The sequence below is a fragment of the Myotis lucifugus genome, unplaced genomic scaffold (assembly GCF_000147115.1).
Source record: "Myotis lucifugus unplaced genomic scaffold, Myoluc2.0 scaffold_7, whole genome shotgun sequence".
NCBI classification, from domain to species: domain Eukaryota; kingdom Metazoa; phylum Chordata; class Mammalia; order Chiroptera; family Vespertilionidae; genus Myotis; species Myotis lucifugus.
In genome coordinates this window covers 7,998,251-8,017,194 of record NW_005871055.1, presented here as the reverse complement: position 1 = coordinate 8,017,194, position 18,944 = coordinate 7,998,251, and the positions used below count along the sequence as shown (strand labels likewise).

Below are 18,944 nucleotides of genomic sequence, written 5' to 3'. Positions count from 1 at the left end.
TTCCACTGACTGTTCTCAGATAAATGTTAGTAATCCCCAACAAAGCCTTATCTACACTTACCATTTACAATCATTTTCAAACAAGCAGAACATGGTTTTCTGGAAAAATAAAGATCACAGTTTTTCAGCCTTGAGCCATGTTTTATAAGAGCAATTTTCCCAGCATGTAACTCTTCACTCGAACAGTGAAGATCAACAATTTTCATGTTTTTCACCACCACAAGACCAGTTTTCTTCACCTACATTAAAACACAAAATAATAATTTATTTAGTTATAAATGCTAAGGATGATATCATGGATTATACTTTATTAATAACATAAAAATTTGTTTCATTCATTACTTGAACAGGTTAAACAAAAGCATATTTTTCATTAGGTCCCCAAAATTTTTTGAATATTTAACACTGGCTTTATACGAGAAATGTCCTAAATCGTAAATTTACGATTTCTTAATCAATTAAGCATTTAATTCTCATTAATAAAGTCCTAGTGAGAAATGAATACATTTTGACTTAGTAAAAGGCAAAACCCAAGTCAATTCGACTTTTTTTTCTTGTAGCATCTAGTCTAGGACTATTTTTAGTATTAAGCTTCTAGATGGTCATAAAATAAATTTGGAAAACTGATTTTACACATGTGTAAGTAAATCCTAGAAAGTTTACATGACTTTCTGAAAGTCCCACAGATGGTACACAGCAGAACTAAAGGAGAGGTAGTCCTAATTTTTAAAATATTTAAAATACTGATTAAAATTCTCAACTTCTTTCATAAAAGCAATTTTTAACACTATGGCAGTCTAGATTAATGTGGTTCCACTTCCAACAAATATATTATTTATAATAAAAATGTTTTTAAATGTATAGTCAAGCTCAGAAGAATAAAAAACATACTTCGGGTATTAGAAAGAGAGAACTCAAAGGCAGAGCAGTAACCGCAGCATTATCCCACCCACAGGTGGTGGATCGGGCTAACTCTGCTTTTAAGTCCTGAAGGTTGCAGCTCTTAAGAGTTGTTACTTTAAACCTAAAATGTCCTAACTAATACAGATACTAGTCAGAAAAGCTGGTGTAACAATATTACTATCAGATAAAACAGGCTAAGGTAAGAATCAGTTCTATGTAAGGCACAAAACAGTGTCAGCTGTTTTCAGTGGAAGACTGCAGTTAGGCAAGTAAACCTGATCCTTGGGTTCTGGACTAATTGTTACAATATGAGGGGAACTTGTTTCCCTACTCCCTTTCAAAGCAATTTTACTCTCAGTTATATCCAATAGGACACATTTAAAATCATTTTAAACATCAGACCAATGTTATATTAACTAATATAGTCAAGTTTCACTTTCAGCTATGAGTATAAATGTTGGACACTATGGAGAATATTTTGTAAAATGCCTTAAAAAGGGTATAAATAAGATTTTATAGAATTCCATTTCTAAGTTAACCAACCATGTCCTAAACTATAGCAACATTTAAAAGGAATACAAAAATCTTTCAGTTATAATATGTATAACCAAAATACATCTATTATATTAAAGATCTATCTATATTGGCTTTTAAAATAAGCTTTAAATTTACCTTGAATTTGTGAACTCTTTCCCTTCCCATCCCAAAACTTTCTGGAGTTTTATGTTTCTCAATTACAAAGTATATGTTAATATCTACTTCTGAATACTTCAAGCAATTGTTCTTGCTTTTTTTTTTAATTGTAACTTAGGAGCCCTAGCAAGTTTGGCTCAGTGAATAGAGTGTCAGCCTCTGGAATGAAAGGTCCCAGGTTCAATTCCAGTCAGGGGTGCATACCTCAGTTGCAGGCTCGATCCTAGCCGTGATTGGGGCATGTGGGGAAGGCAATCTATCAAAGTGTCTCTCTCACACCGACATTTCTCTCTCTCTAACTCTCCCCCTCCCTTCCACTCTCTCTAAGAAAAAATAAAATTGTAACTTAGGAAAAGAACTGGTGAGGCCTTATCAAAAGATGTTACCATGCAAGAGCCCATTTTATTAAACTGAACCAATTGTGACCAATGGAAATGGCTGCCATTAAGTGGTTTTAGTTTTAGGTTTTCTGTTAAGTACACAGAAATAAAGCCAGAAACCTTGACCACAAAAGACTTTTTAAAAAATTGTTACTCATAACCAATTTATTTATTTTTATTAGAACCACCCTTTAAAAGATCCAAGTTTATCACTTTTTAAAAATATAACTTTATTGTGGAAAGTATTACAGATGTCGCCTTTTTTCTCCCCATTTACCCCCTCCTCCCACCCCTTACCCAGGACTTTGCGCATTATTGTCTGTGTCTAGGGTTATACATATATGCATAAAATTTCCTTGGTTAATCTCCTGCTCGCCTCGCCCCCTCTCCCCTCATCTGAGATTTGACAGTTTGTTGCAAGCTTTCATGTCTCTGGATCAATTTTGTTTGTCAGTTTTTGTTCATTAGATTCCACACATAAATGAGATCATGTGATACTTCAATTTCTCTGACTGGCTTATTTTAATTAGCTTAATACTCTCCAGGTCTCCCATGCTGTATCAAAGGATAAGAGAAATACACGCATACACACACACACACACACACACATATATATATTAGAGGCCCGGTGCACAAAAATTTGTGCACTCGGAGGTAGGGGGTACCTCAGCCCGGCCTGTGCCCTCTCGCAGTCTGGGACCCCTCGGGGGTGACCACTTGCTGGCTTAGGCCTGCTCCCTGGGGGATTGGGCCTAAGCTGGCAATCAGACATCCCTCTGGCAGCCCGGCAGCCCTCGGGGGATGTCCACTTGCCAGCGGGGAGCAGGCCTAAACTGCAGTCCTACATCCTTAGCACTGCTGAGGAGGCAGGAGAGGCTCCCACCACCACCAGGCAGCCATCAGCCTGTCTTGTGGCTGAGCAGAGCTCCTCCCATGTGAGAGCACCCTAACCACCAGGGGGCAGCTCCTGCATTGAGCATCTGCCCTCTGGTGGTCAGTGTGTGTCATAGTGACCAGTCATTCCCAGTCTTTCTGCTGTTAGGGTCAGTTTGCATATTCCCCTTTTACTATATAGGATAGAGGCCTGGTGCATGGGTGGGGGCCGGCTGGTTTGCCCTGAAGGGTGTCCTGGATCAGGGTGGGGGTCCCGCTTGGGTGCCTGGCCAGCCTGGATGAGGGGATGATGGCTGTTTGCAGCTGGTCACACCCCCTTCAGGGTGGGGGTCCCCACTGGGGTGCCTGGCCAGTCTGGGTGAGGGGCTGAGGGCCGTTTTCAGGCTGGCGGGCGACGAAAGCTCCCAGCCTCTTTTTTTTCTCTTATTTTTTCTGGGATTTATTTACCTTCTATAGCTGTCACTGGAGCTGAGAGCCGGCTTCAGCTCTGAGGCTGTGGCTGGCTGAAAGCAGGTATCTGGGTTTGTTTAGCTTCTATAATTGAAACTCTGTTGCCATCACTGGCGCTCTAAGCTCTGAGCCCGCTGGCGGCTGAAAGCAGGTTTCTGGGTTTGTTTAGCTTCTATAATTGCAACATTGTTGCATCTGGAGCTCAAAGCTGGGCTGAGGCAGGCGGGGAACCTTGGCTTCCTCCATCACTGGAGCAAGCAAGCCTCATGTTCGCTTCAGCTGCATGGCTGCCGGCCGCCATCTTTGTTGGCAGTTAATTTGTATATCTCGCTGATTAGCCAATGGGAAGGGTAGCGAAGTTACGGTTAATTACCATGTTTCTCTATTATTAGATAGGATATTAGAGGCCCAGTACACGAAATTCATGCATGGGAGGAGGGGGTCCCTCAGCCCGGCCTGCACCCTCTCCAATTCGTGACCCCCCAGGGGATGTCCGACTGCCTTTCGCAATCCAGAACTGCTGGCTCTTAACTGCTCACCTGCCTGCCTGCCTGATCGCCCCTAACTACTCCCTTGCTGGCCTGATCGCCCTTAACCACCTCTGCCTCGCCCCGCACCCAGTACCCAGGATTCCCTTCTCTGACCAGTTGCAGGCACCTGGGACCCAGGCTTACCCCCCTCTGCCCGGGCAAGCCACATCCGCAGGGGACCGTGGGTGGGCAGCTTTGCCTGGGCCGCAGCCGCAGGCACCCGGTACCTTGAGCCTGGGGGTTTGTCCCTCTCCCAGGCCGCAGGCGCAGGAGCTGGTGCTCAGCGCCTGTAGTGCAGGCAGCTTGTCCCTCTCCTGGACTGCAGCCTGGCTGGTCGCCATTCTTCTCCTCCCCAGAGATGAGTTGTTTAAAGCCCTTAGGGCAGCCCTGGGCAAACTACGGCCCGCGGGCCGGATAAGGCCCGTTTGAAATGAATACAACTAAAAAAAAAAAAAGACCGTACCCTTTTATGTAATGATGTTTACTTTGAATTTATATTAGTTCACACAAACACTCCATCCATGCTTTTGTTCCGGCCCTCCGGTCCAGTTTAAGAACCCATTGTGGCCCTCGAGTCAAAAAGTTTGCCCACCCCTGCCTTAGGGTGTGATGGCATTAGGGCGTGATGACCATTTGCATATTAGCTCTTTATTATATAGGATTCACTTTAGAGAGGAAGGGAGAAAGAGAGATAAAAACATCAATGATGGGAGAGAATCACTGATTGGCAGTCTGCTGCATGCCCCACACCGGGGATTGAGCCTGAAACCTGGACATGTGCTCTGACCCATAATCAAATTATGACCTCTTGGCTCATAGGTAGACACTCAACCTCTGAGCTACAATGGCCAGGCATAAGAAACTTCTTTTTATGGCTGCATAGCATCCCATTGTGTAAAATGTACCACAGGTTTATAAATCCACTCTTCTACTGATGGCCACATGGGCTGTTTCCACGTATGAGCTATTGTAAATAGCTCGGCTGAAAACACATTGTGCATATATTCTTTCTGATTGGTGTTTCGGGTATCTTAGGATATATTCCTAGAACTGGACAAACAGCAGTTCTATTTTTAATTTTTTTAGGAAAATCCATACTGTTTTCCATAGTGGATGCACCAGTCTGCAATCCCACCAGCAGTGTACAAGGGTTCCCTTTCTGCATATCCTCACCAGCACTTGTCATTTGTTGATGGTAGCCATTCTGACAGGTGTGAGGTGATACCTCACTGTAATTTTAATTTGCATCTCTATGATGATTAGTGACTGAGAGCATTTTTTCCTATGTCCCTTGGCCATCTGAATATCCACTTTGGAGAAGTATATATTCAGGTCCTCTCCCCATTTTATAATTGGATTGTCTGTCTTCCTTTTCTTAAGCTGAGTTACCGGTTACTAATGGCAGATGATAGTATCAAGAAAACACAGTAACTTCCAGAGAAACATCAAAACTGCTTTATTTAAAGTAATTTAAATCAGCATTCACAAGTATCTTGAGATGGAGCATGTTCACCATAAGCTTCCCAAAGTATACAATAACTTTTTCTTCAAAATAAAGTAATGAATTAAAACTTCCCACAAATGCTCTTTTTTTGGCACGAAATTCAACATTTTTAAGCGTAAAAGTATCTGATGTTAACACCTTCAGCAAATTTGACATATGAGGTTTTGGAGCTTGCTGTCAATACAACAAAATAGCATACATATCAAATCGCATATATATCAACATATGTGTAGCTCCATCTATTGAAAAAAATCTGCATTATTAACTGGTACACCTAGTATTTTGGAAATTAACCCCTTATCAGATGTATCATTGACAATTATGTCCTCCCATAGAATGGGATCCCTTTTCATTGTGTTGATGGTTTCTTTTGCTGTGCAGAAGCTTTTTATTTTGAGGTAGTCCCACTCCCCCCCGCCCCCTTTCTTTCCCTTGCCTTAGATGTATTGCTATGAGAGATGTCTGGGATTTTGCTGCCTATAGTTTCTTCTAGGATTTTTAATATTTCATGACTTACATTTAAGTTTTTTATCCATTTTGAGTTTGTTCTTGTGTGTGATGTAAGTTGGTGGTATAGTTTTTTTTGCGTATACCTGTCCAATTTTGCCAACACCATTTATTTTTATTGATTTTTAAAATCTTTATTGTTGAAAGTATTACATATTTCCCCCTTTTCCCTCATTGACCCCCTCCAACCCACCCTCACCCCCCACCCCAGGCCCTCACCACCCCCGTCTGTGTCCATGGGTTATGCATATATACAAGGTCTTTGGTTAGTTACCTCTCACCCACCCACCCTCCCCTGCCTTCTCTCTGAGTTTCTGCACTCTGTTCCATGTCTCTGGAACCACTCCGTTCATCAGTTTATTAATTAAATTCCACATATGAGTGAGATCATGTGATACTTGTCTTTCTCTGACTTTTTTCACTTAGCATCATACTATCCAGGTCCCTCCATGCTGTCTCAAAGGTTAACAGATTATTCTTTTTTACTGCTGCATAGTATTCCATGGTATACATGTACCACAGCTTTTTTATCCTCTCATCTACTAATGGGCACTTGGGCTGTTTTCAGATCTTAGCTATTGTAAATTGTGCTGCTGTGAACATAGGGGATCATACATTCTTTCTGATTAGTGTTTTGGGTTTCTTAGGATATATTCCTAGAAGTGGGATCACTGCATCAAATGGCAGTTCCATATTTAATTTTTTTAGGAAACTCCATACTGTTCTCCATAGTGGATGCACCAGTCTGCATTCCCCGCAGCAATATACTAGGGTTCTCTTTTCTCCACATCATTGCCAGCACTTGTCATTTGTTGATTTGTTTTTGACAGGGGTAAGGTGATACCTCATTGTCCTTTTAATTTGCATCTCTCTGATGATCAGTGACAATATTTTTTCATATGTATCTTGGCCAACATCATTTATTGAAGAGACTGTCTTTATTTCATTGTATGTTCTTGCCTTCTTTGTCCAATTTTTAAAAATGTTTTTATTGACTTCAGAGAGAAGAAAGATTAGGGGGAGAGAGAGATAGAAACATTGAAGATGAGAGAGAATCATAGATTGGCTGCCTCCAGCATGCCCTCTATTTGAGGATCGAGCTCATAACTCAGGCATGTGCCCTGACCGGGAATCAAACAGTGACCTCCTGGTTCATGAGTTGAAGATCAATCACTTAGCCACACTGGCCAGGCTCCTTTGTCAAATATTAATTGAGAGTAATGGCTTGGGTTAATTTCTGGGTTATCTGTTGTTCCATTGATCTATATGCCTGTTTTTGTGCCAGTACCAGGCTGTTTTGATTACAGTGACTTTTTTGTTTTTGTCTGGGAAGCTTTTTATTTCACCATCTATTTTGAATGATAGACTTGCTCATAGAGTACTCTTTTTTTTTTTTTCTTTTGTATGTTTTTTATTTTTTTTTTCTTTTGTATGTTTTTTATTTTTTTTTTAAATAATAATTTTTATTTCTTAAAGTATTACAAATAGTATTACATATGTCTCCTTTTTTCCCCCCCTTGACATTCCCCCGACCCCTACCCCCCACAGTGACTTTTTTGTTTTTGTCTGTCCATTGGTTAATCTTATATCATCTATTTTGAATGATAGACTTGCTCATAGAGTACTCTTGGTTTCAGATCCTTATTTTCATTACCTTGAATACTTCAGCCATTCCTTTCTGGCCTACAGTTTCTGTTGAGAAACCAGCTGACATCCTTATGGGAGTTCCTTTGAAGGTACCAGATTGATTTTCTCTTGCTGAAGATTCTCTTTTTGTCTTTAATTTTTTGCATTTAATTATGATATGTCTCTTTAGGGCATGGGTCTCTTTAGGTTCTTCTTGCTTGAGACTCTCTATGCTTCCTAAACTTCTGTGAGTTTTTCCTTCACCAGGTTAGGGAAGTTTTCTGCCATTATTTCTTCAAACACTTTCTCCATTCCTTGCTCAGTTTCTTCTCCTTCTGGCATTCCTATTGTGCAAGTATTGTTACATTTCATGTTATCCCACAGCTCCTTAAGTTGCCCTCCTGTTTCTTTGTTTTTATATTTTTATTGATTTCAGAGAGGGAGAGAAAGATAGAAACATCAATGATGAGAGGGAATCATTGATCAGCTGCCTCCTGCACACTCCCTACTGGATCAAACCCGAAACCCAGGCATGTGTCTTTGACCAGAATCAAACCTGGGACCCTTCAGTCTGCAGGCAATGCTCTATCCACTGAGCCAAACCAGCTAGGGCTGTCCTCCTGTTATTTAATTTAATTTTTATTTTTGATCCTCTGAGTGATTTTTTTCTACCCTGTCATCCAATTCACTGATCCGATCCTTGGTTTCCCCTAATCTGCTGTGTATTCCTTCCAATGTGTTCTTTTTCTTTTTAATTTTATTTATTAAATTGATTGCAGTGACATTGGTCACCATGAACATATAGGCTTCATGTGTGGGTTTCTATGCCAATGTGTTCTTTATTAGTGCTATCATCATATACGACTGGTCTTTTTTCATAGTTACTATGAAAAGGTCTTCAACAGGATAGGGCAACTGCCTTCCCCCAAGAATAAACCACCTACATAGCAAAGGTCCGTGGAGAAAGACGTCCTCCGCAGCGTGAGGGAATGACTCAGCACAGGCAAGTGGGGTGGCTGCCTTCCAAGCTCCAACCCTAGAGCCCCCAACCCTGGACTCTCCGCACACAGCTCCAGTCCACTCTGCCCTCCCTCACTCAGCACAAGGTGAGTGGCTGAGCATGAAATTTTGTGCATTGGCACTTTTAAGTACAGGGCGCCTGCATCTCCAGCCATCTCTGGCTACCAGAGAGCAACCCTGGTGCTTTTCACAGCCAGATGTTCTGTGGGCACCTTTCTCAGTTCTGGCTCTCTGGGCTGGGGAGTCCAGTTTGGGTTTTAGACCCTAGAATTCTTAGTGGGAACCTCCCACAACTGAGATATCCCTCTGGACCTTCAGCCACTGTCTGTGGGAGCCCGTCCAGCCCTTTTGCATCTCTGCACTTCCTACCAGTCTCTATGCGGTCTCCACTTTCTGTCCTTGGTTATCAGGGTTCTCTCCAGCTAGTCTTCAGTTTATTTTTCAGAGTGCTTTTCTCTATTTTAGTTGTATTGACAGTTTGGTCCTGGGTGAATGTCAGTGTAGCTTCCACTTACTCCACCACCATTTTTAATCCTCTCTGGTGTATTCTTTATTTCTACGATGTCATTCTTCATTTCTGACTGGTTGCTTTTCATAATTTCTCTATTTTGTTTATGCTGTTGAGCATCCTTATAATCCTTAAATCCTGTAAATAATCCTTATAATCCTGTAAATGCACAAATCCTTATAAGATTGCTTATATCCATTTCATTTAGTTCTTCTTCTGGAGAATTCTCTTGTTCTTGCATTTGGGGGTTGTTTCTTTGTCTACCCATTTTGGCTGCCTGTTGGGTTTGTTTCTATGTATAGGTTAATCTGCTATGACTCCCAGTCTTGGTAGGGTGGCCTTATGTAGTAGTTGATCTGCGGAAACCAGTAGTGAAGTCTCCCTGATCACCAGACCTGGGTGCTCTAATGTTCCTGTGTGCGTTGTGTGGGCTCTCCTGTTGTACTTGAATCTTGATTGCTATTGTCTCATTCATGTGTGGGCTCGACCCTCAGGCTGGCTGAGAGTGAGGCTCAATTCCCAACACAGCACGCAGACTGCTGTGCAGGTGCTTATCACATGAAGTAGCATTCACCTCAGCAGTGTTTGGAGCCTGCCAATATCTCCCTGATGATATGAAGCTTTTCGGATCCTGCTCTGTTGTCTGAAGCTGACCACTGGGTTTATTGGTTTTGGACCTCTTCAAAGAGTCTCTGGTACAGGCCAATGTCAGACACTGTTTGTGACTAGCCCTGAGTACCCTATTTGAAGCTATCAGCAATCCACAGCTTGTGATTCCCTCTGCTGGGGCTGGGTGCATTTGGAAAGGACCGAGATGCACACTAAGGTCTACTTTTGCTAGCCCCACGTCCAGAAGCAGATCCAGCACAGACTCAAAGCACCCAGAGATCTGCTCCTGCCTGCAGGTTGATTATTAGTCTCAGTCACTTAATGAACCTCAGGCTGTAGACCACAGGGTACAGTGAGTGTTTCCAATGGCTGGGGCAATTGCTTCCCCCAAGGCTATAGCTGCCTTGGCAGTAAAGTTCTGCATGAGAAAGATGGCCTCTGAAATATGGGGGAATGACTCAGCACAGGGATCCAGGCGGCTGTCCTTTCAACTCTGTACCCTGAGCCACCAACCCCAAATTCTCCTCACACAGCTCTAGTCGACTGTCCTCCCTCTGCTGAAGCCCAAGGTGAGTGGCTACACATAAAATTTTGTGCATTGGCCCTTTAAGAGGGTGCCTGCTTTTCCAGCCATCTCTCCCTGGTAGACAGAAGCCCCATGGCTTTTCACAGCCAGATGTTATGTGGGCACCTTTCCCAGTTCTGGTTCTCTGGGCTGGGGAGCCTGGTTGGGGGTTTAGACCCCAAACTTCTCAGGGGAAACTCCCCACAGCTGAGATATCCCTCCTGAACTCAACTGATGCCTGTGGGAGCCCAGCCAGCCCTCTCGCAACTCCACAATTCCTACCAGTCTCGATGTGGCCTCCTCTTTACATCTTTGGTGATAAGGATTCTCTTCAGCTAGGCTTCAGTTGGTTATTCAGAATGATTTTTTCTATATTTTAGTTGTAATTCCAGTTTGGTCCTGGAGAATGTCAATGTAGCTTCCACTTAATCCATTGCCATCTTGGAATCCTCTATCACTTTTTTGTCTAGAGTTCTTTTTACCTCAGGAAAAAAAGAATATTTTTTTTTCATTCTGTTTCTAGCTAAGGCCAAATATCAAGTTTGAGACAAAAAATTTTTTTCCATCTCAAACTTAAAACAAAGCAAATAAAAGGCTAAGTTGCATTCCATTTTGGTACCTTCACTTACTACAACTCCCAGAAGACTAAATCTTTTGAGTGAATCACTATTCTGCTGCCTGATTTTACTTCACCTCACTTACATCTTGGCAAGTCATCTATTAGCCCTAGTCACAGAGTTTTATATTAACACATAGATAAAAGAGGGCAGTCTGTTTTGTATATGAACTTAAAATGGTGAGTCACTACTTTTTACCTTTGCTTTTCTTATAATATAATACATCTAAATATTCTGAGACAAATTATTTCTATACTTTGTTAGGCATTTTAGAAAATCCCAGGAATGTACATCAGAATCATCAAGGTAAGTTTTTAAAAAATATACGTTTTTTTCTCCACTCCACATCTGATGAATCAGGATCTCTCTGTAAAATGCAAGAGATTAAATAACAAGGAAAAACTATGCAATGTTAAAAAGAACAGGTTCATCTTGTCAGGTCAGGGCTTTGATTCGATCCCACCTGGAAGCCAGTAAGTTAGCCTGCTACTGTTTCATGGATACTGGCAGAGACATGAAACTCAGACAGAAGATTATATCATTCATAGCTAAGCAAGCAGCATGAGCAGCATGTTTGTGATGGTTTCCTCTGCCCACAAATCCCATGTGGGTCAGGCAGAACAGCCCAGATAGATTCCTGGACACAAAGTAGGTTATGTTATAGGAGAGAAACACTGAGCTTGGGGATTCTGTTGTTTTATCCAGACAGCAAGCAAACACACACTCTTGTACCAAGAGGGAGATATTACCTCAACCCTCAAGGTTGCTTGTTACAAATGCAACTCCTAGAAATGAATGAGGTAAAGAGCAGTTTGGGCCTTGAATTATTTAAACCAGCAAGATGTTGGAATTTGAAAGAACCATGGAAGTGTCTCAACACATGAACTAAGATGGGAATGTGTCATGAGTTAAAGATGGAAAATTTTTTTAAAAAGGAAGATGTAGGAGCATACTATAGAACAGTGATGGCGAACCTATGACATGCGTGTCACCTCTGCACTCATTTTTTTGGTTGATTTTTCTTTGTTAAATGGCATTTAAATATATAAAATAAATATCAAAAATATAAGTCTTTGTTTTACTATGGTTGCAAATATCAAAAAATTTCTATATGTAACACAGCACCAGAGTTAAGTTAGGGTTTTTCAAAATGCTGACACGCTGAGCTCAAAAGGTTCGCCATCACTGCTATAGAACAATGTTTTTTGTTTTTGTTTTTTACAAAATAAACATGTATAATCCTGTAAATGCACAAAACATTTTTAGAAGACTATACAAGAAACTCCTTCGGAAGTGGTAATAGGAAATTTGAGTATAAGAGGAAGTTTTATTCCACTTTATACCATTCCTTTTGCTTTATTATGAACATATATGTCTTGTTTAGAAATCATAAAAATTCACCTGTTTTTTGTCAGTAGATACTCTGGCCATCTCTTCATTATCTCCTAAGTGTCCACACTTTCCCTCTTCCTTTTCCTAATTAAAAGCAGATTAAGGGGGAGGGGGGGAGGTTAGTACATAAGATGTATGATTAATTCTATATATTCTATTTCAAAGCCAGTTTCCTTGGCTTTGGACCATTCTTTTTTTTTTTTTTCCTTTTCTTTTTTTTTAATTGATGAAACTCTGCATTGACTTCCTGCTTTAATCAGGTTCATGTTCAGACTACTTAACCTAGTAAGCTAGGCCTTTTTATTCTGGCCCCTGCATGCTTTTCCAAAACATTGAAGGACTGGAAATTGTAGTCAAAAAATAAAATTCTGTAGTTTAAAATTTTAGAGTTGGACAGTTTTGAGCAATGGAAAAGTCCAGAGTATGGCCATGGCTAAGCAGGACTAAAGGGGAATAGTGGAAAATTAACTGGATTTGGGAAGAAACTATGTAACAAAAGCATTAGATGTGGATTATGGTAGGTGGAATAATGATCACCCAAAGGCCTTCCTGTCCCAATCCCTGAGCCTGTGGCTGTTAAATTACCATGGCAAGGTTGCAGATGGAATTAAGGCTGCTAATTAATCTGACCTTGAGATAAGGAGATTACCCTGTATTATGTGGGTAATAACAAGGGTCCTCATCAGTGAGAGGGAGGCAGGAGAATCAGTGTCAGAGTGGTGCAACATAAGACTTAGCCTGGCCACTACTGGTTTTGAAAATGGAGGAAAGGGTCCATGATCCAAGGCACGTGGCAGTCTCTAAAAGATGGAAAAGGCAAGGAAACGGATTCTTCCAGAGCTTCCGAAGGAATGCAGCCTGCCAACATTTTTATTTTAGCCCAGTGAGACTCATTCCTGACTTCTGACCCCCAGAACATTAAGATAATAAAAAGTTTGAAAGTTGGAATGGCAAACTTGGTAAATATTAACATCGTTGTTTTAAGCCACCAACTCTGTGGTAATTTGTTACAGCAGCAACAGGACTAAGGTAGAGATGTCCATAAGTCTAACAGTAAAACAGTAGAAAGTTTTGAGGCCCAGCTGGCATAGCTCAGTGGTTGAGCACCAACCAGGAGGTCCATTCCCGGTCATGGCATACTCCTGGTTGCAGGCTCATTCCCCCATGTGGGGGGTGAAGGAGATAGCCAATCAAGGATTCTCTCATCATTAATGCTTCTATCTCTCTGTCCCTCTCCATTCCTCTCTGAAATCAATAAAAATACATTTTTAAAAAATGAAGTTTTGAGCCAGGGACCAAACTCCTTTATTTATAAGTCAATTCAACAAATATGTATTGAACCTTTGCTATGTGTGAGCCACAGACCTAGTTGCTCAGCACGCAGCCCTTACAGAGCTTATGATTTATGAATACAGGTACCGACTATGAAGTGAATAGATAATTAAGCCAGTGTGATAAAGCAGAATTCTGTGAGCCCCAAAGTAGGGGAGATGTGTAATAAATTGGAGAAAGTTTGAAAATTGGAATGGCAAACTTGGTAAATATTAACATCGTAGTCTATGAAACAGGAAGAAGAAGAAAAAGGTAAAGATACAAATTATGAACAACAAATATGCATCTATCAACAAGTGAATCTAAGAATCAAGTGAATAAATAACCTGATGTACAGAATGAACTGGTGATTATAATAGAATCAGGGACATAGAAAGGGAATGGACTGACTATTCTTGCGGGGGAAAGGGGTGTGGGAGATGCGGGAAGAGACTGGACAAAAATCGTGCACCTATGGATGAGGATGAGGACAGTGGGTGGGGAGTGAGGGCGGAGGGTGGGGTGGGAGCTGGAAGGAGGGGAGTTATGGGGGGAAAAAAAGAGGAACAAATGTAATAATCTGAACAATAAAGATGTAATAAAAAAAAAGAAAATTGGAATGGCAAACTTGGTAAATATTAACACCGTAGTCTATGAAACAAATGCTGGATGCTAGAAAAGGAATGGCATCTAAGAAGTTTACAAGAAAAGCCATGTCCTGGGAATGGGGTTTGTGTTCAAACAGGACAGAAAGCGGAAGTGATGATATTGGTAGTGAAATGTGGGGCGTGTGGATGGTCGGAGTGGTGATGATTATATGAGTGACAATAATAACAGTACCTAACATTTGCTGAGTGTGTACCACATACCAAGCCCTATATCATCTCGTTTAATCCTCACAACTTTACGAAGTAGCTACTATTCCCATTTTTTTTAAATATACTTTTTTTTTTTAATTTTTTTAATTGATTTTTTACAGAGAGGAAGGGAGAGAGATAGAGAGTCAGAAACATCGATGAGAGAGAAACATCGATCAGCTGCCTCCTGCACATCTCCCACTGGGGATGTGCCCGCAACCCAGGCACATGCCCTTGACCGGAATCGAACCTGGGACCCCTCAGTCCGCAGGCCGACGCTCCATCCACTGAGCCAAACCAGTTTCGGCTATTGTTCCCATTTTACAAATGAAAAAAATTGTGACTGAGATTAAATAACTTGAACATAGTCACACAGCTAATAAATAGATAACCCAGGATCTGAGCCCCAAATTCATTCTCTTCATCATTATGCTACACTGATTCTGTTCTGGAAAAGTACAGTAAGACCATTAATAATGAAAATAGGAAGGCAGAAGACAAAATGGGAAGAGATGGGAGAAAGGGATAATATGAATTATGCAGAGAAAAAAATGAGAACACTGCAGTTATTCTAATTCTTATACTAAAGGAATAATCAGGTAATTAAATACTCTAACTTAACTAAAATGAAAAACTATGAATCAAAAGGAGAGGTAATTATTTTTAAATGACAGCCATTTTCAATAGTGCTTGATTTCTATTCCAAACTTTTGTGTTTCTCCCCGCCCCCCCCCCCTAGAATTCTCATAAACAATACTTTCTCTCCCACTCATTTATCTAGTTTTGGACTGGATTCCTTTTTTTTTTAATCCTCACCCGAGGATATGTTTTTTATTGATTTGAGAGACAGAAACATCGATCAGTTGCCTCCCATACATGCCCTGACCAAGGATTGAACCCACAACCTTTTGGTGTTCAGGACAATGCTCCAACCAACTGAGCCACTGGCCAGGGCTGGACTGGATTCTTAAAAATTATTAGTTTTCATACTTGATATATATACCTCACTGAAAATCCCCAAGGAGCATCCATACAGTATATATATTTGACAACCTAGAAAATCTCGATATCAGCTATACTGTAGTTCACCTTTTATCCACAGGGGATATGTTCCAAGACCCCCAGTGGATGCCTGAATCCACAGATAGTACCGAACCCAATATCTATTATGTTTTTTCCTAAAAATACATACCTATGATAAAGTTTAATTTATAAATTAGGCAAAATAAGAGATTAATGACAATAGAAAAATTATAACAATATACTATAATAAAAATTATGTGAATATGGCATTAAGTAAAATAAGGGTTATTTGAACACCAGCACTGTGCTACTGTGATAGTTGATCTAATAAATAAGATGGCTAATGGCTAACAGGCAGGTAACATGTAGCTTGGATTCACATTCAGGGCAGGACAGAGCAGGATGGCACGAGATTTTATCACACTACTCATAACAGCATGCAACTTAAAATTTATAAATTGTTTTCTTCTGGAATTTTCCATTTAATATTTTTGAGCTTGGATTGACTATGGGTAATTGAAACTATAGAAAGCAAAACCATGGATAAAGGGTGACTACTGTATTTAGAAGTGGTTGTTAGTTAATAACACACTAAGGCTAATACAAATTACAATTTAAACGTCCAGTAATAAGGGAACAGACATGGTACATTGATACAGTGGACTGTTATGCAATCATTAAAATGGTAATAACAAACACATACTGAAATATAAACATACATATATAGTATACTAATACATATTAAAAAATTAAAATGAGATCAAATCTTGATATAAAAAAAGCTTCTTCAAAATAAGTACTCGCTCTGGCTGGGTAGCTCAGTTGGTTAGAGCATTGTCCCGATATGCCAAGGTTGCAGGTTCTATCCTGGGTCTGGGCACATGTAAGAGTAAACCAGTGAGTGTATGAATAAGTGAACAACAACAAAATCGATGTTTCTCTCTCATACACACTCTTTATCTCCCTCTCTCTCTCTCTAAAATCAATCCATAAAAATTTTTGAAAAATCAAAATTGGTACTCAATCTCTAATGAAGAGATTCAGAACATACCTCCCCAAGGCGTGACTCTTTGGCATGTAAATTATTCTGAGCTGAAAGCAATCGAGACTCTCATGAGAAACTTTTACCTCACTCTTAAAGAATTTAAAATAGGGGCCTTGTCCATACTACAAGTTATCACCAGAAATAATTTTTATGACCAATCCATAGGCAGGGCAAACTTCTATTTACTGAACATCTCTTATCATCCTGAAAATTACCTTCCTCCCCTCTAAAGACCCAAGGTGCCTTATGGCATCCTTAGCTGAGAATATCATATATACCTCATTTTCCTGAAACTCTCATGTATGTGGGGTTCTCATATATATGTAATTAGATTTGGCCATCTTCTCTTATTAACCTGTCTCGTGTCTATTTGATTAGAACAGCTGAAAGAATGTAGAAGGCCAGAAGAAAATTTTTACCTGCTTCACACTAACAAACCCAGCTGTTTATATGCATTTTTTAAAGTCTTAAATTTTTAAACATTTGTTTATAATCTGTTAAACACAAATTTTATTTGCAAAAAACAACACACAAATAAACAACAACAACAAAAAACCCAACAGCCTGACTGAAAATCTTTGACTTACACAAAATAATAATAAGCTATCAAGAAGTAAAAAGAATAAAGGACTTCAAAACCATGAAGAAAATAAAGAGCATTCTCAAAGCCATTAAGGATATGTAGAGCCAGGGCAGAGGCTGGGGGAGTGGTTGACAAATAGGGAATAAAAACTCATAACATTATTAATAATGTTTTACTATTTATAAAGCATTTATTTCACATAGGAATTAGAAAAGAAAACTATTCCAACTATATTTTATCATAAAAAGCAAATTCCCTGTATACACACAGACCTTACACCCTTCACAAAAGTTAACTCAAAATGGATCATAGACCTAAATGTAAAATGCCAAACTATAAAACTTGAGAAGATAACATAGCAGAAAACCTAAATGACCCTGGGTATGACCATGATTTTTCAGATACAACACTAAAGGCATGATCCATGAAAGAAACCAATGATAAACTGGACTTCATTAAAATTATAAATTGTACTACAAAAGACAATATCAAGAGAATGAGAAGACAAGCCATAGACTGGGAGAAAATATTTGTAAAAGACACATCTGATGAAAAATTGTTATCCAAATATATGAACAACTCTTTAAACTCAACAACAAAACAAACAACCTGACTAAAATATAGGCCAAAGACCTTAACAGATATCTCACCAAAGAAGAGATACGGATAGCAAATGTATCCACCACATCATATATCGGGGAAATGCAAATGAAAACAACAATAAGATACCACTACATGCCCATTAGAATGGCCAAAATCCAGAACACTGACACCAAATGCTGAGGAGGGTGTACAGCCACTTTGGAAGACAGTTTGGCGGTTCCTTACAAAACTATACATACTCTTACCATACAATCCAGCAATCATGCTGCTTGGTATTTACCCAAAGAACATGAAAACTTACGTCCACACAAAATCTGCACACAGATGTTTATAGCAGCTTCATTCATAATTGCCATAACCTGCAGGTAACCAAGATATCCTTCAGTAGGAGAATGGGTAAATAAACTGTGGTACATCCAGACAATGGAATCTTATTCAGTGCTAAAAAGGACATGAAGAAATCTAAAATTCATATTGCTAAGTCAGCAATTTTCAACCATTTTCGTCTCATGGAACACATAAACTAATTACTAAAATTCTGCAGCACACCAAAAAATATATTATTTTTTTTTTGCGGATCTGACACAAAAAAAAAGTATAATTTTTATTCAGTCACACCAGACAGCTATTATTGTGTTGGCTGTTGTCATTTTTTAAAATATGTTTTTATTGATTTGAGAAAGGAAGGGTGAGGGAAACATCGATGAGAGAGGGAAACATCGATGAGAGAGAGAAACATCGATAGGCTGCCTCCTGCATGCCCACCAGGGATAGAGCTCACAACCTGTGCATGCCCCCTGACTGGGAATCAAACCAGCAACCTTCTGATGTATGAGACAACATTCAACCGAGCCACACTGGCCAGGGCTGTTGTCATTTTTTAATTTGACAATCTAAGGCAAAAGAAGTCAGTGCCTTTGATTGAATAGTCAGATATTGCATGTTTTAGAAATTCTTGCAGCACACCCGTGGAAAATCACTGTGCTAAGTGAAAGAAGCATGTCTGAAAAGACTACATATGGTGTGATTCACAACTATATGATATTCTGAGAAAGACAAACTATGGAGACAGCAACAAAAATCATCAGGGGCAACGGGTTGGGGAGGAATAAATAAGTGGAACACAGAGAATTTGTAGGCCAATGAAAATACTCTGTATGATACCATATTTTTTAAATTAAATCTTTATTGTTCAGATTATTACATTTGTTCCTCTTTTTTCCCCCCATAATTGTTTGTAAAAGGCAGTCCACTCTCCTTCGTCCGGGCGTAACAAAAAAAACACTGTCCTCATTCATAGGTGCAAATAAAGTCGAGTATCATC

At 39.9% G+C, this 18,944-nt stretch overlaps 1 protein-coding gene across 1 annotated transcript in view; it reads right to left on the bottom strand.

Moving 5' to 3' along the window:
• Positions 1 to 18,944, bottom strand: part of CDADC1 (cytidine and dCMP deaminase domain containing 1) — an 81,252-nt gene that overhangs the window by 53,178 nt on the left and 9,130 nt on the right. The window contains exons 4-5 of the mRNA XM_023749111.1: positions 12,208 to 12,282; positions 62 to 239 (exon numbers count right to left, since the gene is read on the bottom strand). Of these exons, the coding sequence (XP_023604879.1) occupies positions 62 to 239; positions 12,208 to 12,282 (253 nt within the window). The remainder of the gene's footprint in view (positions 1 to 61; positions 240 to 12,207; positions 12,283 to 18,944) is intronic.